This window comes from Ammodytes marinus, assembly GCF_949987685.1.
Source record: "Ammodytes marinus genome assembly, chromosome: 8".
Taxonomy (NCBI): domain Eukaryota; kingdom Metazoa; phylum Chordata; class Actinopteri; order Uranoscopiformes; family Ammodytidae; genus Ammodytes; species Ammodytes marinus.
In genome coordinates this window covers 8,033,729-8,057,786 of record NC_137212.1, presented here as the reverse complement: position 1 = coordinate 8,057,786, position 24,058 = coordinate 8,033,729, and the positions used below count along the sequence as shown (strand labels likewise).

Here is a 24,058-nt window from a genome sequence, read left to right as displayed (position 1 = left end):
AGGGTTATACAGTGTGTGTGTGTTGATAGATGAGTGGGACTTGAACCCAAAATGTTGCTGCACATTGTGGCACCACCATCCATACCTTCACACTGCTGACTCACAAGAGTAGCCTTACACTGTTTTAATCCTTGAGATAAACGCCCGTTGGTGACATTTGGCGTTGCTTAGCTGTTTTCACCTAGCCCCTTCCTGGCTGGTGAGTTAAGCCATACATGCACCTTATAGGGATAATTCAGTATTTTTAAAGTGGGGTTGTATGAGGTAGGCTACTTATGCATATTTAGTCTGCTAAATGGAGATGGCGATCTCCCCAAAACTCATTAAAATGACTGCGCTGACCACCATCTACATTAGGTAACAGGCTAACTATATATGTTCCTCATACAACCCCACTTCAAATAAAACTGAACTATCCCTTTAAGGACTAAACGTATAAGGAACGATGCAAATACATGCAAATATTAGGAGGCCAGAAGGAGAGAGCCGCTTTACTGCTGAGCAGCTGCAGCTATTCTGCTCCAGATAGCTGCTTGAACACATTGATTACACAGGATCATTATCATTTGCTTGCTTCTCTTCCCACTGATCAGAGCATCACTTAAGCGTGTTGAGTCATATGCAGCATATTGAATCAATTGAGAAACGCACACAGCACAGCCAAAACCCTCCAGATTTTTCAGATGTCTTAGTATTTCTCATCCTCCCTTTCAGGTCTCATCTATTGTCTGATACATTACATACTGATTGGGATGTTCTGCAGCCAAGTCTCAGAGGAGGGAGGGAACCGGAGGGGATTCATGGCTTACAGGGAGCCACTAATACAAAGATGACCTCACTTTATGTGAGGTGCTTTACAAGAGACAAGAGGGACCAGATAGCATCGCTGCAAGACTTAGAAGAAAGGCATAAATGACCAAGTACCATTTTGTTTCCAGTTAGTGGTTTTGGTCATATTGTTTCATTCTGAAAAGGAGCCCCACAATCAATCAGGGAAAATGGCAGGTCCTAGAAAGAGCAAAGGGGCGACAGAATAATATCGAAGAATACTTGTTTTTCGGCACATGTTCGTGAAGGACTTGCCCAAGGAAATGAGAAACAAATTCCCTCTGGCTCAAGATATCTAAAACACACTTGGAGCAAGCAAATCCACTTTAAGTCTCTACTCTGTTGGCAGGGAGTATTCAACAGTTTTAAAGTGCCTTGTAAGCAATCCGGATATTACTCAGAGCCCTGCTTTATCACTATTTGTGTATACAGCATTAGCAGGTTTGCAATGCAGTGCACACTCTGCGATTAATAGCACCACTGCAATATTCACAGTAAGCCTACATCAATAAAGGGAGCATGTCCATTGGCAGTTCAGCACAGTATATGAAGAAGACACATTTTAACATAAAAATAGTGTAACAGCAACACATACTGGTGTTTGCTCCACAATTATTCATATTTAAATGTTTTACTCATTGTAGGTTTTAATGTAAAGGCTCAGATGTTCCTATTGAAGTCATAGTCAAATTAACTTAATGGGAGACCCTGGTCAAAAATTAGCTTCTTGGTCTCCATTATAGGGGAATTATTAAGAATCAATATAAGCTTAAATAATACAAGTCTTATGGGTCCCACAGAGCATTTGCCAAGTTGGAAACCCAGCCTAGATCTTAATTTACACATATTGACATAAAGAATAGACTGTGCCTGTGTATTTAAATTTATATTAAAAAGACACATAGGTTAATTACCACAGTATTGTTTGTCATCTCAGTTCAATTCAAAATCTCCAAAAGTCTGCACCTCTTTTAAGAAATGTTGTTAAAAAACTTTATTTGTTATGAATAAGCTAGGCAATCAATAAATAGAAAATATAAATATAGCCTATCTATCTATCTATCTATCTAGCCTATCTATCTATCTATCTATCTATCTATCTATCTATCTATCTATCTATCTATCTATCTATCTATCTATCTATCTATCTATCTATCTATCTATCTATCTATCTATCTATCTATCTATCTATCTATCTATCTATCTATCTATCTATCTATCTATCTATCTATCTATCTATCCATCCATCCATCCATCCATCCATCCATCCATCCCACCCTATGTGAGATCAGGCAGGCAGGGGGCGATGAGAGGCCGCTGTAAAGCAGTCAGTGGCCGCTGTGAGCTGTGTGCTGGCGGGGGGAGACTGGTCGTGGCAGAGCAGAGATGTAGCGTAGCTCTCCAGGACTCCGCGGCCAGCCGTCTGTCACTTTTTTCTTTTTATACCGGGGATCATTTGTTTGACATTTCCTGCGCTAATGGCGGAAGAGCGGATTTAATTTTTTCGTCCCGGTTAACCTGCATTAATGTGTCGCGTGATGCGACTGAGACGAGCTGACTTTGGTGGGGGAAATATTTATGTTTCTGGACGGTTTTGTTGGAGTAGCTAGTTGCTAGCTGGCTACTATTTTGCAAGGATGCTACGGTGGATACGACAGCAGCTGGTAAGAAAACAACTGCTCTCTTTACCTATTTCTCACAACGCTAACCTTTACTAGCTCAAACCAAGCAGTATCAAAATACAAGGCTTAGCCCATGGACAGCTTTATGAACTTTATTTCGGATATAATTAAGCAACGCTTACCTCGGCATTTAGCTGTTGCAGAGGATTTCTAAAACATAGTTGTTGTTGACAGTCAGGTACAGGTTACGTTAGCTACCTTTCCAGCTAGCTGAAAAGGGTCTACTATAAGGTAGTTGAGACTCAAAACAAAAAAACACATCATATGTTGAGTTTTAAACTGAAGAGTTGTGATTTGATTTGAAAGTTGCCAGCATTTCATTCACGGTCGAATCGTTTATTTAATATAACAGAGAGTTACCTAAGTAAGTTAACGCTAGCTAGTTGGCTAACAATGTTTAACTTTGCAAAGTTAAACAGCAACTGCCTTTAACTCCACACGGACTGAGAGACCAATGGTCCTAGCCTACTGATTCAATTAAAGATGATAATTCAAGTGTCAAAAGAGCCGAAAAACTAACTTCAACAATTGCCCAGATAATATCACTCTCCACTCTCGAACATTAAAACCTACATAACCCTCTCGTATTGTAACGTTATTATAATGCTACCTTTGTATCAATTCAGTTGTTTTTATTAGTTATTATTGCATGCACTGGCTTACATTTAACTGAAATGATCACTGAATGATTGCCCACGAGACGATATGTCCAGGGAGCATCCTGTATTTGCTGTAATCACCTGTTGTTTGCCTGCAAACATGGCTGTGTTGGCTCTCAGGTAGGCAAATTTGGCATCGGTAGTTCGAGCAGTGAAAAGGCCATGTCAGGCAAATAAGTATAGGCTGATTTTGATTTCCTCCTAAAAGACATTGCATTAGTCAATCTAAAAACAAACCCTTAATGGTAGTCTAATGTCTTAAATCAATCTTTAAAAAAAGCGAAGACATATAGGCCTAATTATTTTTGGCTATTACGTTGTGAATTTTAATGAGCCTGAATAAAAAAACAATGACATATCAAATGTAAAGGCGCTATTTTTCAGCATTTGAAGTTGAAAATCAAACCTCTTCACTGGGCCAAAGAAGTAGGCTAATTCATGTTTTTTGTAAAAAGTGTCACAAACCCAAATTTATTGAAGTTGTTTTTCTTTTGTTTTTGCAAAATTGGACATACTGCAGCTATTGGCACCAACAAAAGTTTAACAGACACAAGTTTAGATGGCTTTATCAGTAGGAAGCCTGTTTCACATTAGCTGATACTGGGAGAGTGAGTACAGGGGCATGGTGGGTCAAATTGATTAGGAGGAATGAATGATGTGTGTGTGTGTGTGTGTGTGTGTGTGTGTGTGTGTGTGTGTGTGTGTGTGTGTGTGTGTGTGTGTGTGTGTGTGTGTGTGTGTGTGTGTGTGTGTGTGTGTGTGTGTGTGTGTGTGTGTGTGTGTGTGTGTGTGTGTGTGTGTGTGTGTGTGTGTGTGTGTGTGTGTGTGTGTGTGTGTGTGTGTGTGTGTGTGTGTGTGTGCGCAATCAATGAAACAATTGTTCTCTGAATACTTGTGATAATTTCAGTTTGACAACATAGAATCCAAAGTTTAGATAAGAACCTTCATTGGAGGCCTACGTACACAGTATAAATGAGTGTGGTGTGACTGGTAGACCATGTGAGGGTTGCGCATGCCAACACATGTAAATGAAGCATGTCATCATGAGATTAGTCACACATTGGTTGATGTCACCACAGCCAGTGAGTTTAATCAATGTTAAGGTGTTTCCATGCTTCTAACTTGTAGCCACCGCACTGTGGCTGGGTAGTTTGTCCCTTGCTCAGCTGCCAGTTTGTCAGTATGAGTAGAAAAGTTTTCTTTCTGCTCTTAGAGGTTAATTCTCTCACCACAACGGAGAGTTGAACTCCATATAAATGGTGGCTTCCTTCTAATTCCTTCCAACTATGAGATAGTTCATTTTATTTGACCCATCCCATATGTATTATGGACCTGGCTAGTTAATTAAAAGTGTAATTAAAGTCCAACTTCTGGCTTTAATGAAAACGTTTATCAGGGGCATTTTCCTGGCCTTGATGTCAACTGGAAGGTAATGCGGCAATGTTTATTCCCTCACGTCACTTATCAGTTTCCCACTTTGAAGAGAAAAGAAAGAGAGTTCTAATGGACTGTGTGTTAAGCTTTACATGGCGGTCTGCTTCCTTCAGCAGTGCTGCTGAGTGCTGACATCATGTTAGTTAATGCTGCATGTACATCATAAAAGGGAGACCATTATAAATACAGAGCAAACAACACAAGGCAACTGGACAAACCCCTTGACTTCACGTTATGCAAGTATGACATGGAAAGTTTCAGTTTTTGTGGTGAATCTCAAATTGCAGTGTACAAATTATTGCTGACCATTTTGGATACATCAAGTTTTCACATTTGTTTGCTTCGTCCCAGGCAGCACTTCAAATTCACATGTTCAGGTCATCTGAGATGTGCGATCCGGCTGCTGGACAGCGGTCCATTTATTTCAAGAAACTATCAAATATCAAATTCCTATTTTCCCATCATAATCCTTTGCATTATTATTTCTTGTAAAGCTTTCTGCAGCCAGGCTTCGCTTGCAAGTGCATTGCCACGTAATGATACTTATTTTGAAAAACAAAGCTAGAGTTTATCTGTATGCCTTATGCCTCAGGTTTGAATCTCTGTACGCTGATGTTTTTTAATGCTATGAGTTGATATAGCAGGAAACCTATAGCTCTGATACAAGAAGATGGAAATGTAGATTATTATGTGAATAAATACATTTTATTGACTATTCATCATAATATGCATTTTAGCCTGTACTGAATGTTCTCCACTTTTACAATCAATTTCATTAATCTCTAATCGGACCAGATAATAATACTATGCCACTCAGCTAGAATTGTTGAGTTCCTTATCTCTTCTTCTGGTTGGCATGCCTGTGGTCATGTTAGTATCAGGGATGTCATCAGTAATACCGTCAAAGCAGCAACTAGCACTTCTGACTGCAGTCTATCTCTCGATATCTCTCTTTCTCTGTGAGTGGCGTTCTTCCTGTCTTCAACACTTGCTCTATGGGAAGACTCCCTCTCTCCCTCTTTCCATCTCCGATTACCTCATCCCATTTGATTAAATGCCTCTTGGTCTATAACACGACTCAGTGCGTTGCCTTGGTTGTGATGCATTAGTCTGTCGCCCCCGCCAGTCATCGCTAAGGGTAATGCTTCCCCCAAGGCATCGTGGGACTTGTAGGCTTGATCCAGGGATTAATTACCTGTCAGTCCACACATTGATGGCGGCACAAGAGTCAGAGGACAAATATAAAACTTTTGATTTCAGGGACAGAGTGCTTACAAGAAAGCCATGTCGAAATTATGGCTATACTCACTGTCAGTATTATTTAATTTTTACTGCCATAACTGAGGAGACCTGTTATTCTCTTTTAGGTTTTTGCCTCTATGTTGAGGATTCTCCAGCTATACAATTAACTCAGAACATGTGTGACATACCTTTCATTGAAAAATGTGGGACTTCTTCCAGATATTCAATATCAGCCTCTTTGAACGATCTCAATGGTCCGAGAGCTTTGAAATCCTCCTTTAACCCATCTGCTTTTTGTTATATCCATGGTCCTTTCTGATAGGTAATGGTATACATTTTATTAGGGGAATAAATAATGGAAATGGCTCCTTCTTGGATTTAGATCATTGGGTTACTTAATGAAATGTTTAAGGGTCCCTAAAATATTGCAGTTGTACCTATCCATCAGCCAAGTATGGCATCACTATAGTTGGTTATTTCCAAATAGAGGTACTACCATAACATGACATGGTAGACGCTACGTAATTTTAGGGCTCTGGCTCAGTCATAACTTACATATATTATCTACAAAACCAGATGCATAAATCACAGCCTGGTTTGGATTAACGGTTGAGTAAGGATGGTTATCTTTTTTAGAATTGGATACATGAATAAAAAGATTGGAACATACTCAACAGTAATACTTTTTGGCAGAAATGACAAGATACATTGCTGCTTGACCCATGTTTTCTATTATTTACGAATATAAATGTAAGTGCTCAAAACCGATTCGTTAGAAACTACCGACTTTTTGTTAAAACGATAACAAGTGATACCCTGTCTAGATGTGGTATATAGACAGTCATATTTGTAGTTTGTCAAAACCTATTCGCATCAAAGCAGGTGCAGCAGCCACTTTGCCCAATCAGTCAACCATGGTGAACTGCCTCAGATTTATATGATGCTGTACTTGTAAAATGTTCTTGAGGTTGCTGGTGTTGGATGTTGAAACACAACTACATGTAGCATTTAGCTGGATTTCATTACATGAAGCAAATGAGCCATCACCTTTGAACATTTACCCTGTCAGCCACGACTCAAGTCAACACAGTTGTATAAATCGGGAAAATGCAGCTATGTTACAATTAATACCAGTTACGTGAATAATATGTATTAGCAATAGCTGTCCTGTCTATCAAAATGTTATCAATGTATTGGACGTTGGACATTGTTGGTTGCTGGGAGGGCAGCAGCAGCAGCAGCAGAGGTTTCTTAAGAGATTTGTATAAAGTGATTAAGTGCCCACCTGGCAGTTCTTAATTGAATAACGAGACCTTGCTTGACCTTAACTGCGCCCTGAGCAGCCCTGTCATTCATAATACAAAATATTTTGTAAAGAATAATGTAATTGTGTGTAGATTTTTCAACATGCATTTGAAAAACCTTTTAGCTGCCTGATGGATCACTGTACGTCACTGTGCATGTACATTTGCTGTTGGAGATAAAGACTCTAGAAGAAAAAGTTAGAGTTGACTTCGGCCAATAGGAACATTTTGAGATATCAGCCATCTCTGCTCTTGTATAACTTTGAATGACCCTGAATGTAACCAGTCTGCTGTACTATTTTTAACCTGCATTGATGGTTCACTTGCTATAGTTGAACAAGAAGCTCTTACAGTTGGATCTTCTCGGTGTAAAGTTGTTAGCCATACACCAAACAAGCAATGGACAACAATTGCTTTGTCGAAGCTGCATTGCGTTACTTTCCAAAACATTGAGTAAGAAACTTCCCTTAACATTGTTGTTACAGTGACAGTAGATTTGTATTCAGACAGCACCTAAGATAACTTAAGCCACGGTGTGCAAGGAAGAGGAATGATTAAGCAACTTCACTGATGGCTGATTGATGTGATGGTGCAGCTAGAATCTCTTAAGTCCTCAGACTGTCTGTAGAACTGGGTGGAGAGAAGGGATGAGAAATGTACTCCTCCAACAAACACAATAAAGGATCCTTACAGTATTCATAAGGTGTACTGAGAAAGATGGTTTATACCCTCAAGCACAACATTACCATAATCGGTTTGTCCATGTCAGTGACTCAACAATGACTTTGTTGGACGTGGATATTTCCGGCTTATAAAACTCACTTATTTCTGCCTGTTAGCATCTGCGATTAAGTTAAGGTTTGTGTTGAGTTCAAATATGTATTACTTAATGTAACCTTTAATGTAATCACCCCATGGGAGCCAAAGAGTTATTTTTTTGTCAAAGACAGATAAAAAGAAAAGTGAACTGGATTTCTTCCAGCTGATACAACTTATGAGATTGTTGTATCCCCATAACTTCTGATTAAATATGTAGGACTTTGCAGGCTACTATTTATAAAACTGTAGGCTACTCTTTAACATATTGAACATTGTACTGAAACACTTTTTTTACCAGGGTTCATTCATTTACTTTAAAATGCATGAGAACTTCCTTTGGCTGCATTTCCCTGGTCAGATATTCAGTCATTTGAGAAATGCTGCTGTTTGAAATAACTAACAAGGAAACACTGATGTAGCTCAACTATATGTGGCTGGCTCTACATTCACTTCTACTGCTGGGACTGTGTGTGTTAAAGGGTAACTTTACCAAGTCATGGCGAATGAAAACTGTGTATGTGAGAAATGGATGCAGCAGAGAGTTACGCTCAATCTAATAAATTGCCTCAAGTGATGTCATTTGAGGCAGCATCGGTTGGGGTGAAGGACTATAGGTTTGAAAAGAAAAAAATCTGGGTCGGTGCAAGACGTGAGACTAGACCGCTGTAGCTCGCCTGTCATCTTTACTTGAGACTAGTGACCTGAGGCTACGTTACCTTCTAGTAACATAACACTCAAGAATCTCCAACTGAACTTTTGGCCTTTGAGCGGCTGCTCCAAATGTGCTGTGATAAACACATTGCATTTCCCATAAACCTGTTCACAATAAAAGCATCCCGCTGGTTTGCCAGTGGAAGACTTTTAATTTGAAGGAGTCACACAGCAGGAAAAGTTGGGTTCACATCAGATGCTTAACACAGCCCCAAATATGGCAGAAAGATATTGGGAAAATTCAAACAAAGCTGATATCTGAAAGTAGCCTGGTCCAACCAGACCATCGTACTTCATTCATTTGTACAGAAGGTCTGGAAGTGCTGTAATTGGCAAACGTTGACTCACTTGGAGGCGGGTGTCTGTCGAAGTTTAAAACTATTGGATCTGCCCAGTGCCACTCTGGATAAGCCAACCAATCGCATCACGTTTGGTCGTCACGTGTGTCATGAGCCGGCTTTTCACGGTGCGTTCCAGTTGGACAGGGAACTCGGAAATTTCCAACTTCACTACATATTGTAGTCTATGAATCTACCGGTACCTGGCAACAGTAACTTGTTAGAGCCTAACGTTTAGTTATTTGGACGAGAAAGGTTTTAGGCGTCCATACTTTCGCGAGCAGATGCACTGGAACACAGACAGGTCGGAACTCAGAACTACCAAGTCGGAAATCTCCTTCTTCCGAGTATAAAGGAACGCAGCATTCAACTGAAACTGGAGCGCGACTTCGACGTCATCGTTCTCAGCCACTCGCTCTGTTCGCTGATTGGACGATTGTAAATTCTCCGGTAAAACTGGGAAATGCACTGTACACCCAGACTGACTACTGAAGGGAAAATGAAATTTGGCCGGAAGTAGGCGGGCGGGCGGAGCCAGGCTAATCTGAAAGTACAAACAGGAGTGAAAAGAGACTCCGAAACCACAAGGAGTCAGGTTAAATCAACAAAAGTTAGCCCTGCTGTGGAAATATATCCTTGCTTGGCTTGGCTAAACCGGACTGAGCCGGCCCAATGGAAAAAAAAAAAAACACATCATAGTATATATGTTGTCAAGGGATGAGGGTAAAGAAAGCACACATATTTTGAAAGCTGCGAGCAAAGCTGAAATGGAAATCCCGATCACATTGTTTTCATTCCTAAAAGTGAATCACTGCTTTAATGCTTGGTGATGACATAATGGACACCGTTTTGCAAAGTTAACCTACGGCACCCTGGAAATTTGTAAATGAGGCCTACGAGATATCAGTAAGAGGATAAATACACATTGACTGGCATGCAGTTGTCTGTCTACCTTAGTGTTACACTTGTGGTGCATTTATTTAGGGAAAAGCAGTTGCAGTGGATGGAGAGCTTGAGAAAGTGAAAGAGAAAGAGAAAGGCAGTAATAGTTTACATGTGTCCCTCAGCAGAGGTGAATCTGTGTGGGAGTGAGTGACGTGGCCCGGATACATTCCTGTGTGCGTGCTTGTGGGTGTGTGTATATGTGTGTGTCAGACTTACAGTACGTCATATGATATTTGCAAAAGATTCTAAGCGGCTAACTTTAACCTTCTTAGTGTTAGCAAAGGGCCTTTAACATACACAATATAATTGTGTGAGTCATTAATGGGTTAAGTCTGAAACTGGTAAATTACAAGACAGGCAGCACTGAATTAAAACCTGAACTAAAAAGTAGCTCAATCAAAAACATGTACAATATATAGAATAAAATGGAAAAAGTATGACAAACTACGCTAAAAACGTTCCTCACATTTACATGTAAACAGCTCTGGAAAAAATTAAGAGACCAGTCTGGATTTTCCTTAAATCTGTATCTCTACATTACTTAGTGGAAATGCTCTTAATGACAATATTTTTTGAGGGTATTTGCTAGAAATGTTGTCAGTCATTTATAGAATAAAACCAAAATGTTCATTCTACTCAAACATATGCCTATAAATAGTAAAACGAGAGACACTGACTATTTGGAGTGGTCTCTTGCTTTTTTCCAGAGCTGTTCCTGACATGGTGTATTTGAAATGGGTTTGAAATGGTGCAGTTAACATGCTAAATATCCGATTTACACTGGATCAATGCAACATATTATTGAAGTTCAAGTCTTTTTCTCTCTCTCTCTCTCTTTCTTTGTCCATCCTCCCTTCTCTCAGGGCGTTGACCCCCCTCATCAGAGTGACACCAGGACAATTTACGTGGCCAATCGTTTCCCCCAGCATGGCCACTACATACCACAACGCTTTGCTGACAACAGAATCATCTCCTCCAAGGTACTTTGACCCCAACCTCATGATGCAGGATTTCACGTTATTCTGTTCAAGCCATATTTTAATTGTATTTGTCTTTTTTTACTTCACTTTATATACTGGTATTACTTATTGCCTACAAAATTAGGTACATGTTCTGTTATTGTTTTTTTTTACTAACATTATGAATACTCCTAGGTTTTTTTCACATAACTGCCACAATCATGTTGTCAAATTATGTGTCACCATGTTTGGACTTTCCAGCTTTAGCCAGAAGTGCAAAACAGATGTTTGTTTATTTATTTATATATTGTTTTGGTGGTTAGAGGCACTTGACGCTGCACCATGACATTTCGCATGAACCTGAGCTATGACAGCAACCATTTTTTAGTGGGAGGTTTTTTCAAACCATGTTTTTAGTGGGAGGCTACGGCGGCTAAGCTGCAAAAATAACAGATACAAAAGCACTTTTTTACCTACTGCAATTGCACTTTATAATGACTCCCCTTTCAGTAAGGACAGAGGACATTTGAACTTTTAAACTTTAGCCTGCGCTGCATATTTTGCATTTTCTGCACATGTATAATTGCACACTTGATTGCTTTTTCTTTTAGCATAATTTTTGTTTTTTACCATATCATATGCACTGGCAGAGCTAGTATTTGTGTACTGTTATATACGAGTAACAGCTACTTATGCACTTATGCACAGAGACTATCCATACCACTTTCTCATCTTGGCTATGTATGTATGCTCATGTTTGGGTGGGGATAGGCCTATATGTGCTGTGTTGTGTTCTGTGTATGCTGGCTGCTGTAGCATCTGAATTTCCCTGCTGGGATGAATAAAGTATATCTTATCTTATCTTATCTTATTTCTTAAAAAAAAAAAGAGAGAGAGAAACATAGAGAAACACAAAACCCATAAACTGATTTCTGGCTTATTACAAAATAATCTGGAGCTCTGTTTTGCCAGGGGAGAGCTGAGGAGTGAAGCATGATTTGTTGAGAACAGGATCGAGTCCGACAAACAACTTTTTGGTTTTGGTTTGGAAGATTGAATAGACAAAAAAAGCATACTTATCCAAAGAGGCTGCTGCCCACCATTAGTAGTGAGGATTTTTATTGATTGGTCAGTCGATTGATGGATTGATAGAAGGGTTAAGTCAACTGGGATCATTAAAGTTTCTTTATGGAGCCTCTTTTTAAAGGTATGCATTTCACCTTAATAAGTTAAAAGAAGTTTGTCAAAGCCCCACGCAGAAATGCTTTTTGTGGAAAGAGTGAACAAAAAAAGTGCAACCACATTAGCCATTAGAGTATGCTGCACCGGAAGTGATGAACTGAAACCTATGATTGAAACATAAACAGTAGTTGTCTGGAGAACGCTGCACTCAGATCAGCTGAGGGAAGTCCCTCATTATTTACCAAAACACTTTTTATGTCAAAATCAAATTTTTACCTGCCTAGTAGCTGTAGTTGTTTCCGTATACTTGTTAAAAGCAATACAATCAATAATTCAGATGTTTTTGTAATGCATGCACACACCCTGCCTGAGTCAACCTTTGATTAATCTGTGTCCTAAATATTGTTTTTCCTATTTTTTCTTTCAGTACACCGTTTGGAATTTTGTTCCTAAGAATCTGTTTGAGCAGTTCAGAAGGATAGCCAACTTCTACTTTCTCATCATCTTCCTTGTACAGGTAATGCACACACAACTGTGCACCCACAATTCTTACTATGAGTTAAGAGTAGAATGTGGCCTCACCTTCCCTGTCCTAAATATGCATGTGTGTGTGTGTATCTGTTTGTGCATGCGTGAGTAAGTGACTCATCAACTTTTAGAGAGACTGGTCTGCCCTTGTGTAATTATAGCATTACACCCAACCATACACTAAGTAATATGTGTGTCTTTACAGCAACACCCAAGTGCTAGGCCGTCACTATGCGTCAGTCAGACTGTGCTGAAGTTGGATTAGGCCTTCACATGTCCAGGCCTCTCCTGATTCACTTGGGCCGGTGTAGTGAAGCCAAAGCAATCGACTTGACTCTGTCTAACACGTCTCTGTTTTCAGCTACTCAGCTTGTCAATGCTGCTGAAGTCAGCTTAGGCTCACTCACTTTAAGGAGGCTGTCAATTCATCTCGATGCAGTGAACATTACATTTTCTTAGATGGACCGTTTGACCATTTTACAGTTGGTGGTTCTCTCCCCACCTCCTGCCGTGTATCGAGAGCAAGACATTAAACGCCACATTTCTCCCAATGTTTGGCCAGCACCATGCATGGTAGTGCTTGTGTGGATGGGGGAATTAAAGGCAAAACAAATTGTAAAGAGCTTAAATGTGAGGATCTGGATAAAAGCGCTTTTTAACCGCAGTCCATTTACATATTTGCTGTATCTTGTTTAAAGGTAACCCGAGGAGATATCTGACTACCAGTAGTATGCTAAAATGGGGGCTTTGATTTCATTAGAACAAACTGTATTTTTGCATCATTTAAGAGGGTTGTTATGCTTTGAGGGATAGGCTTTCACTTGGCTATATTAACTAAACAATGTGTGTGAATCTGGATGCAACATTTTTATATTTATATTTTTTTTCAAACGCCAGCTACCAAGCAGATGTAATTTTAGCCAATAACGACACTCTTGGTGTAATGTTAAACTGTATTGAAGTGATGCCTAAGAGGACATATCACTTTGGTTCCAAAGAAGAAAAGTTTTACATATGGCATCCTATATGCTATATCCTTATAACCACAAACCATATAACCACAACGTCCCCGTTTTGAATCCAACCAGGGACCGTTACTGTATGAAATATCTCTCTCCCATCATTTCCTAGCAAAAATAATAAAAATTTAATCTTTGGAAATCCATTTTTCTATTCAAGAGTAAGATAATAATCAACATTTGCAGAGAAATGGTACCTGGGCTTTAATTTTTTGTATTAATGGAGTTCTGCGGAAATCATTTTTAAGCAGCAGTCGGTGTGCAACTTTCTAAACAAATGGTCCTTCAGGTTTGGAAAGCTGAAATGTGTCTGCTGCAGTTAATGTTGCTTTCGCAGCTTTTCATTTCCTTTGCGTTTTTTGCATGTTGGTTTGTCTGGCTCTGTATTGACAGTTAACCTTTTGACGAAGGCAGGTTTCCTGTTTGACACATCAGCCACTACTTCTCTCTTTTGTCATCCTAGTTCGCTTGTTGTCTCTCTAACAGGCCACACCCTATGGTGTCCTTTTTTTTCCCCCCTTCACTTCCAATTTTGTTGAAATCTCTTCACACCGGGCATCTGTTTTTGTCTTTCCAGTTAATGATAGACACCCCAACTTCCCCAGTCACCAGCGGTCTTCCTCTCTTCTTTGTGATCACAGTAACCGCCATAAAACAGGTGAGAACACAAGCACACTATAACTTCCTCTTTGCCGGTACTGAGAATGAGGAACTCGCATCAAGTGTTATTAACGACTCATTTTAGTCAGTGACTTGTGATACCTAACTTGTTTCAACTAATTCAAATTCATTAAGAGAACTTGAATCCTTCTAGTAAATGAACGATGTTGAATAAATGACAATGTGAAAAAGATATCGTTAATTGAGGATGCTTTATCCTCTCACCAGTAATCAAATCTGCGTTGAAGGTGGTGGCAGTGATTCTGGAGAATGCTTGTTGTCAAAATCTCTCTTTATGATCGGCTACCTGTATGTAGGTTGTTTGCACTGAAAACAAATCCAGTGTTAATTCTCAGGCTAGGCTCCGTAAACGGGTATGTAAACAAAGGGGGCCACCTTAGCTAACAACATGTCCATTTACAGAGTGTAGGCTGTGTATTAACACCAGATTTGAGTGCACACACACAGTATAGCCAGGTAGCATATGGTGAGGAGATATTCAGTGATATGACAAAAAGTGATTTTGACAACAAGCATTCGCCTTTATCACTGACTCAACTTTTAATACAAAAAAGATGTGTTTAGAATAACTTAAACAGCATTGGTTGTAAATACCGCTGTATTCCAGAAGTATGTTTTTGGTCATTAAATTATTTTTTCTTTTCATAGGGCTATGAGGATTGGCTGAGACACAAGGCGGACAACGAGGTGAACGGGGCTCCAGTCTTTGTGGTTCGCAGTGGAAGTCTGGTCCAGACAAGATCCAAAAACATCAGGGTACGAAGGCAAAATCTACACCCTCAAAGAACTTTCTGAATCCAGTTCATAGCTTTGCTCTTTATTTAGAAGCAAGACACCACTTCTACCATAGTGAAGCATTAGGTTTGTTAAGAAGGACTTGAAAGTACCTGAAAAGAGTTCTTCGCAGCTCAAAGCAAACAGCATAAACTAACTTAAGCTGGGCTGTTACATTCCTGGTGGGTGTGCTATACAGCCAGAGCCAGTTTGCTGTACAAAGATAAGATAGTGTCAATGAAAAGAGAACTGTTGCATATGTTTGGATTGCAAGAAACTGGGGCGTTCATGACGTTCAAAACAAATACGACTGGAATGTTCTGTGAATGATGCATCTGTTGCAGTAACTATGAATGCCACTGTTTGTAGGGTTGTTACAGAAGAGTGAATATGTTTTTTTCCTCGTACATATACATTGTCTGGTACAAAAATACATTTAACACATTAGCAGAAGAAAACAATAGATTACAATAATACAGAAAAATAATAAAACTCAACAGCACCCATTCCAAGTGTTAAAGACCTATTTCACCGGTAGAAATATGAAGGTGTATTGAACTCTGAGATCCTATGTGGTATAAATGTGCAAACTTTTTAGAAATCGTTTTTTCTTCCTGTGCATCCAGGTGGGGGACATTGTTCGTGTGGCTAAAGATGAGACATTCCCAGTTGACCTCGTGTTGCTGTCGTCAGATCGGGCCGAAGGCACCTGTCACATCACCACAGCCAGCCTTGATGGAGAGACCAACCTCAAGGTGTGTGTGTGTGTGCGTGCGTGCGTGCGTGCGTGCGTGCGTGCGTGCGTGCGTGCGTGCGTGCGTGCGTGCGAGGGCGTTAGCTTTAGGACTATATGTGAGAATATCTGTGGTTTGGTGGTGTGCTACTTGTGGTCAGTAGATTTACCAGGGTCATCTGTTGTGTAGCTGTGTGCTCTGAGGCACTGCACGTTTTCTAACAGGACTCAACAGTGATGGTAGCAGTGATGCTCAGGTGAAGATGGACGCTGTCATACTGATACTCCTGGGACATTACGCTAATGGGGATGGGCTCCATTACCTTTATGTTCCAGCGTTAAGCTGTATGCATGGAGAAGACCTCATTGAGACTCATTTGAAAGCTGTTTAATGGAAATAATTAGCATATTTTGGGAATTAGTCTGTGATAAGTCGGAAAAGAGTGTGTTCGGCAGACCTCTGTGAATCTGTCACAAGACTAATGCCAGTGTGTGTTTGTGTCTGTGTGTGTGTGCTAGGTGTATGCATGTATGGGGGGAAAAAGTATTTTAATGCTATTCCATGTTTTATTCAAACATTTAGTGACATGTGGGATTTGTTTAAATACGCAAAGAGATGAAATGTATAAAAAAAGACAATCCATAGTTCTGTCTTCCCTGACATTCATTATATCCTGCATATCAATGGCAACTGACTCCACTAGTTGTTTTATAAAAATAAAGTTTTCTGTTCTATTTGTAGATCTTTTCACGTATTGTTTCTCAATATTGGTTATTAAACTGTGTGTTGTGTGTCCGTGTAGACCCACTACTCTGTGGCCGAGACCTCGGTATGTCAGTCCGTGACCCAACTGGAGGCTCTGCAGGCTGTGGTGGAGTGTCAACAACCAGAAGCTGACCTGTACAGGTGTGTACACACACTTGTATGGTGAAGGCACAGTGTAAAGTCAATGATACAAGAAGGATCCAGTGCTACATTTAAATTAGAACATTGAAATTAACATCCTGTCTTTCGGATTCCTCATATAGAAACTTCTTTATGATTTTAAACTCTATTACTGTAACACTGTAGATATAATATACTGTATGTCTCAATATATATTTCCTGTGATCCCCTTAAAAACCCCTGAAAAGCTGCAGAACCCACTTCCAAAACGATACAAATGACCAATACACGGTAGCCATGCCCTCCCATAGATGTGTTATTAAATGAGTAATGGGGTGAGAGGGCCTCGTCACCTCTTAAACAACCCCTCCCTCTGTCTCAGTTGGCTACTTCAGGATCGATCCGTCTATTTTTAGATCAGGCAATTTGTTTCGGTGGCAGTTTTCTCCCTTTCCCCCGTCTGTTGGTCGCCGCCTCGTTCTCTTAACACTCTGAGTGAAAAGGCACTCAACCTTAACAGGTTTATTTTCATCCGATTTTTCCAATATTATATTAACCAAAAATAATGCTTTACTATTAAGGGTTAGTGATTGCGATAAAACTTGTTAGAAATTTTAGCGTCCATGTTTTTCATAAAATAATTGAATCCAAAAGTCCAAATTAAACTGACATCGATAGGTCTAAATATGGCCGTGTCCTCTGCTTCACATTTAGACACATTATCACAGTTAAATAAATCTCGTCAACACTTATCCGTGCTCTGTCAGTCTAAACGTTTCAAAGGAGAATCATGACAACCGATCAGCTTTTTTACAGTAAACATATTATGTATTTATGCACGTGTAAAAAGCCTCTCATATTTCCTGTATTTGTAGGCTTTATTCCTGTATCCTGTTTTCCTGTGTGCAATATTGCATAGTTACTGTCTCTATCACAACACTCCCAACTAAAATGCCTTTGTACTTTTCCCAGGTTTGTGGGTCGGATTACGGTGACTCAGCAAGGGGAGGAGATAGTCAGGTGAGACCAGATTTATCCAGCTGCCTAAGCTTATGATTACATTAGTAAATTCTAAGTGTGCTATCTATCCAAGCTTAACACACGCATAAACAGACATTCCAAATATTGGTGAGAGCCTTCTGAAAGGGTACCAAGATTACGCCCTACAATTTTCCTTTTTTGCATTTTTCTGATGTTTGCACTGATAGGACTGCATCCAAATTCGTTGTACATGTGCAAATATTCTTTTCTCTATTATCTCTAAATGGGATATAACAGTTGACAGTGAAACCTGAAAGCCTGTCTGTGTTACTATTCGTCATGCAAAGTGCAGGCTTTTAGCACAGGGTTAAAACGTTTGATAAAATCAATAGCATATATGGGCTGCTATGAAACCAACATGGTGGAAAAAAGTGTGTTGTTAAGTGAAAAAGATTAATTACATATAGGTACAGAAGATGTATGAGCCTTACTGACAGTGTTGTAGTTTATATCACGGTCCCACAGTGTATTTTTTTAACCACAACTCCAGTCAAATTAATCTTTCTTTGTATTTACTATGTTTTTTCTTCAGACCGCTGGGTCCAGAGAATTTGCTGCTGCGAGGAGCCAGGTTGAAAAACACCAAAGAGATTTTTGGTAAGTCGATACAACTGTAGCCATAGCAACAGGTGGCTTCTGAAAAGCTTCATATTGGATGTTGGATGAATGACAGAGATGTGACACTTCCATGCCACAGCTGTGACACAGTCAAGCCAAGCTCGGTGGACATTATAGAGGGGACGGGCCACTCATTATCAGGGCTGAGAATTTGATCATGTTAACTGAAGAATGCTTCTGTAGGCTATATCGGAGTAGGGTTGTATAGAAATGCCCCATAGTGTGTATGTGTATACTGTTGTAATTGTTTGGCATGGAAAACCAGAGCCAGTAATCTGCTTATAATTTCTAATATTTATATATGCTAATACTTAAACCAACTGTGCTGTTGCAGCTGTGGCCGTTTACACAGGGATGGAGTCCAAGATGGCCCTCAACTACAAGTGCAAGTCCCAGAAGCGCTCTGCAGTGGAGAAGTGAGCACTTTCTGTTGTCCGTCATAGTTGGCATTAAAAATAATACGTATCATTAAACATGTATTTTTATTGTTTGTTAGACAAGAGATGTACAATGTCACACGAGTTTGTAGTATTTTATAATGGAATGGTTACATTTCTTTATCAACAAAGTATGTACAATGTTGCAATAATTACAGTATTTTAACAACAGTTACATTTTAATAAACCCCATCCAACCCTAACAAACCATTCTACCATGCAAAGAAAGGAGATGAAAAAATATAGAAATATATATGTATAAAATAATAATAAAGGATATGCTTAGTTTTACATAAAAACCTTTAATATATTTCCCTGTGCTAGGTCCATGAACACCTTCCTCATCATCTACCTGGTCATCCTGCTGTTCGAGGCCATCCTCAGCACCATCCTGAAGTACGCCTGGCAGAGTGAGGAGGAGTGGAACGAGCCCTTCTACAACCAGAAGACTGAGCAAGAGAGAAACAGCAGTCCGGTGTGTCTGCGTCACTTTAAATGTCTTCTTATTGATTTGTTTGTGGAAATAGAGAAAGCTATCAAGCCCAGAGATAAGAGGGGGTGGAATTTTAGTCAATCTTCTCCTTGCAAAACAATGGGAATTTTCTTTCTACTGTGGATTAAATACATAGAGAGTTTGTGAAGATATAAAGATGAACTCGCGCTGGAAACCACACACGCACACACACACACACACACACACACACACACACACACACACACACACACACACACACACACACACACACACACACACAGAAGACAGCTGGTGGTGCAGTTTTAAGTGTCTCCGGATTTTGTGACAAGTGCCTTTGCCGGGCCATTCTGCCAGCCTATCATCCTACCTGCCAACACTAATCAGTCAGGGAGAATTGAGACTGATGGGGAAACGGCGAGATGGATACCAGCTACAAATGTGTTGTGTGTGCGCTGTGTTTTTAGATTTAGTATAACAGCTGCTCCAGAAACCTGCTGGCCCCGTTATAGTGTTTACATTTTTATAAATAACTTCATGTCACCGCAATCACAGCTAAAAAAAAAAAAAGGCTAACTTGGAAAAAACATAGAATTTGTACTATGCCCTGACTGTTACAGTGTGTGTTGTTGCATGTGTTGCCTTGTCCTTAGCATCATGAATAGGCTTATTTTAACCAGTTCATTTTCTTGAGTTCCCTTACTTCAGGAGTGGCACATCATAAATGTGGCTTTATTAAAACTGCTGATAACCGGGTTTTCAGTTTATGGTCATTTCTCACTCTCCTTTCCTGTCACAAGAACTCATTGACTCCTTAATGGGAACGAATTACCCTGCCAGCCATGATTGAAAATGATTATCAGCACCAAAGTACCATCAGCCTCTGTGTGGCTAAGATGTATATTAAGACAATTTTTTGGCAATTTAAATCTTTATCTGCACTCTCTTCAATGATCAGTTGCAATCAAAAGGGAAAAAATGTAGAAGGAAACAGAAGAAAACAGACGAAAAATATTATTGTACAGACCTTCAACTTAAACAAACAAAAGTACAACATTGCCCAATTACATTTCTGTATTTTCTATGCCAAATAAAACATGGCCAGTGTAAACGGAGAATAAAAAAATTCATAAATTAATTTGCAAAACATTTGAAACACACTTCCGATGGACTCTACACTAAATCATGTGAACATTTCAGAAGTTACCGTAATTTTTTTTTTTTTTTTTTTTTTATTAGGGACAGTGCATATTCATGAACAGCTGTAACATTTACAGCTGTAAAAATTCCAGATTTTAGCAAACATGCTAGATTTCATCTGTTGTCCCTGGCATGCAAAGAAATACATGTTAAAAAAAGAATACATATACAAAGGCACAAATAACACAAGAAAATAAAAGAGTTTAAAGGTGGTCACAGACTTGGTTTTCTTTTATCCACTGTTTGAGGTGTGTTTTGAAGGTTGAATAATTTTGCGAGTCTCTTATTGTGAGTGGGAGAGTATTCCAATATTTAGTTCCTTTGACTGACAGAACAGTTTGTCCGAATTTAGTGCGTCTGTATGGGACGTCACAGTCTCCTCGGGCTGTGGCCCTGGTGCCAGTCCCACTCGCAGACTTCAGAATGGAGTCGATGGCGCTTTATCTTTTCTTGTCTTATTCTACTACTCATATTTGCCCTCCTTGAGTTGCTTCCTTTCATGTCTCATTCTAATCACATTGTCTCTCCTCCTTCTGTAGATCTTGATGTTCATCTCAGACTTCCTGGCGTTCCTGGTCCTCTATAACTTCATCATCCCCATCTCTCTCTACGTTACTGTGGAGATGCAGAAGTTCATGGGTTCTTTTTTCATAGTGTGGGACATGGACCTTTACCACGAGGAGACTGACCAGAAGGCTCAGGTCAACACCTCTGACCTCAATGAAGAGCTGGGGCAGGTAATGGGCTACTAGTGCAGCATCAGCACTAAAATATACATACATTTACCTACACTCACATATGGATACACCACACACAAGCACACACCACACCTATGCTACCTACCACATAGAACATTGAACAACAAATCCCCAATGTACAGCATCACAGCAATTATAGCTACAGCTAATTTCTGATGCCGTCCCTAAAAGGGCTTTTAAACCATTGAAAGAAAAAAACAATCACATTTGAAACATAACTACATTGGGGCGCCCTTAGCTCAGTTGGTAGGGCGTCCCCCACCGGGCCGGGCCCAGCAGCAGACCCGGGTTTGATTCCCGCCCGCGGTCGTTCTCTGCATGTCACTCCCCTCTCTGCCCCATTTCACCTCTGTCTCTCTGCACTGTCAATAAAGCATATTTTATTTTATTTTGCATAAAAATGCAAAAAAAAAAAATCTAAAAAAAATTAACTACATTAACAAACCTACAATGCACTTACACCTGTACCACCCCACCACACCACTATATTTGACTTCAAGTCTGACTATCAGTTGTATTTTTCTGTGTCCTAGGTGGAGTATGTGTTTACAGATAAGACGGGTACGCTCACGGAAAACGAGATGCAGTTCCGCGAGTGTTCCATCAATGGAACCAAGTACAGGGAAGTGAACGGCAAACTGGTTCCAGAGGGAATGACTGACGATTCACCAGATGGTTCTATGCCTCACATGGTAACGCACATACACACACGGCAACAATAAGCACTGCATTGCATTGCTTTGTCACAGTTCTTGATCTTAGTGGCACTAATGCATCAGTCCAATTATCCATTGTAATTGCATGAAAGCCTCGAGGGAAAAAGGCAAAACTAACATTTGAGGTACAGTGTACTGTATAAGTATGCACTCTACAGTATGTATTGGTCTGTCTGTCGAAGGAGGAGGACGAGGATACATGAATGCCATATGCATGTATGTGCAGATGGGAAGTACGGGCATAATAATAAGCTACAGTAATAGTTTTGCTCTCTCTCTCTTTCTTTCTTTCTTTCTTTCTTTCTTTCTTTCTTTCTTTCTTTCTTTCTTTCTTTCTTTCTTTCTTTCTTTCTTTCTTTCTTTCTTTCTTTCTTTCTTTCTTTCTTTCTTTCTTATCTGTCCCTGTTGTCTCTCCATCCAGGCTGGGGATGAATTGTTGTTCCTCAAGGCGGTGTCGTTGTGTCACACGGTTCAGATCAGCTACGACCAGCCAGACTGCCTGGGTGGTGGAGGGGACCCGTTCTCCCATGTAAACGGCTTCTCCTCCAGTCACATGGAATACTACGCGTCCTCGCCAGATGAGAAGGCTTTAGTGGAGGCAACAAAGAGGTAGAGTTATTACATTAAGGCTAATTGCACCTGTACAACAGAAGTAGTGAGCCAGTTGACACACATCACATATTTTCATTCTATGGCCAATTGAAGACAGACACAGAAGTCTAGCAGCTGGATTCCTTAGTTTGTAGTTCCAGAATGTTGTGCTCGAGTTTGGTCACTGCTGATTTTCAAGCTTGGATTGTATCTGCTATACTTTGTAAACGGATTGTTTTGTCCATGTGGGAGAATAAGGGATGTGAATCTCTTGTCTCCTCTTGCATCTTTGTCTGCCACTGTTGTTTATATGACTGTGAGGATCAAGGTTGTGCATTGGAACTACAATAGAACCTAGAAATACAGCAGTAGCTGAAAGTAAAAGTTGAGAAAAAGTAAATACAATTAGAAGTGTTTGAGGAAAATGACCCAGTCTTCATGTATGGTGAATTATACAGTACTTCCTATGAGCTTGTGATTTCATCAGACTGCATGAGTATGCAATGGTTACATTACAATTCAGGAAATGCGTGAATTCAATTTTCAAGTTTACGCCTTTGTCGCTTAGAAGCCCCAGTGATGCAAGACAAAAAAATAAAATGTGCACACTGTTATCTACCATGCCCAGTCTGTTGAGGCTGCTATAGGTGAGAGAGAAAAGCTTGGGCTTTAGTTTAACCAGAAAGCACTGCCAGCACTACCTGTTCTGACAGTGTCAGCTGCTAAGGGACATTGAAATATGTGCTGAGGTTAGACTGCAGGCCAAATAGAAAGCGGTACTTTCTCTTACTCACTTGCTCATTTTATTGTCAGAGAAATATGACACAGGCAACAGTTTAATACCCGGGGAGCAGTAGAGAAACCCTCAAGTGGGTCTGTGTGGGAAATGGCTCAGAAGGGGAGGACAAATAGAAGGTTGCCAGTTTCTTCTTTAGCAGATTGATAACAACTCAAGAAACTGAAGCCATAGAACTTCTCTATTTCTACAAGAATTAAATTAGAATAGTTACAAGTCTGGTGATTTTATCCACAAGAGCACACAGAATACTTGAAGCAATGTTGTAATAATAAAATGTAAGTCATTAATAAGTCACTCTCTAAGAAGTTGATGCCTTAAAGACCTGTTTTGTTTTGTTGTTGTTTAAAAGCAGTCTGCGTTTATGGATAAAATAATAGTAATAATCAGTTGTCCTCAATTGCGTTATAGTGTATTGAAACCTTTCCTTCAGTACATTCTATCCCAACAGCCATGTGAAGGCAGCAGGACAGATGTGTTGATAATAATACTGTGCCGCAACAGAGCACTGTGCCATTATGCATTTTTGTCCACTGCCACCACCTTTATCAAATCACATAGATCGACACCAGGCTGCTCCAAATAACTGTATTATAACTCTGTACTCTGTGGTATATGCAGGAGACATCTGCCTCATTCACTCTGGGCGTCATTGCCTCCTTTCCTACCATTTTGCAAAAATGGAACGTTTGTCATATTTTGTTC

General features: G+C 39.9%; 1 protein-coding gene across 1 annotated transcript in view; it reads left to right on the top strand.

The window, feature by feature from the left end:
- Window positions 1-2,236: 2,236 nt before the first annotated feature.
- The window catches only part of atp11b (ATPase phospholipid transporting 11B), a 51,133-nt gene continuing 29,311 nt past the window's right edge, over window positions 2,237-24,058 (top strand). The window contains exons 1-14 of the mRNA XM_080032524.1: window positions 2,237-2,492; window positions 10,826-10,942; window positions 12,531-12,620; window positions 14,228-14,308; window positions 14,980-15,087; window positions 15,732-15,860; window positions 16,642-16,745; window positions 17,697-17,744; window positions 18,298-18,362; window positions 18,718-18,799; window positions 19,145-19,295; window positions 21,032-21,229; window positions 21,784-21,942; window positions 22,388-22,575. Of these exons, the coding sequence (XP_079888650.1) occupies window positions 2,466-2,492; window positions 10,826-10,942; window positions 12,531-12,620; window positions 14,228-14,308; window positions 14,980-15,087; window positions 15,732-15,860; window positions 16,642-16,745; window positions 17,697-17,744; window positions 18,298-18,362; window positions 18,718-18,799; window positions 19,145-19,295; window positions 21,032-21,229; window positions 21,784-21,942; window positions 22,388-22,575 (1,547 nt within the window). The 5' untranslated portion in view covers window positions 2,237-2,465. The remainder of the gene's footprint in view (window positions 2,493-10,825; window positions 10,943-12,530; window positions 12,621-14,227; window positions 14,309-14,979; window positions 15,088-15,731; window positions 15,861-16,641; window positions 16,746-17,696; window positions 17,745-18,297; window positions 18,363-18,717; window positions 18,800-19,144; window positions 19,296-21,031; window positions 21,230-21,783; window positions 21,943-22,387; window positions 22,576-24,058) is intronic.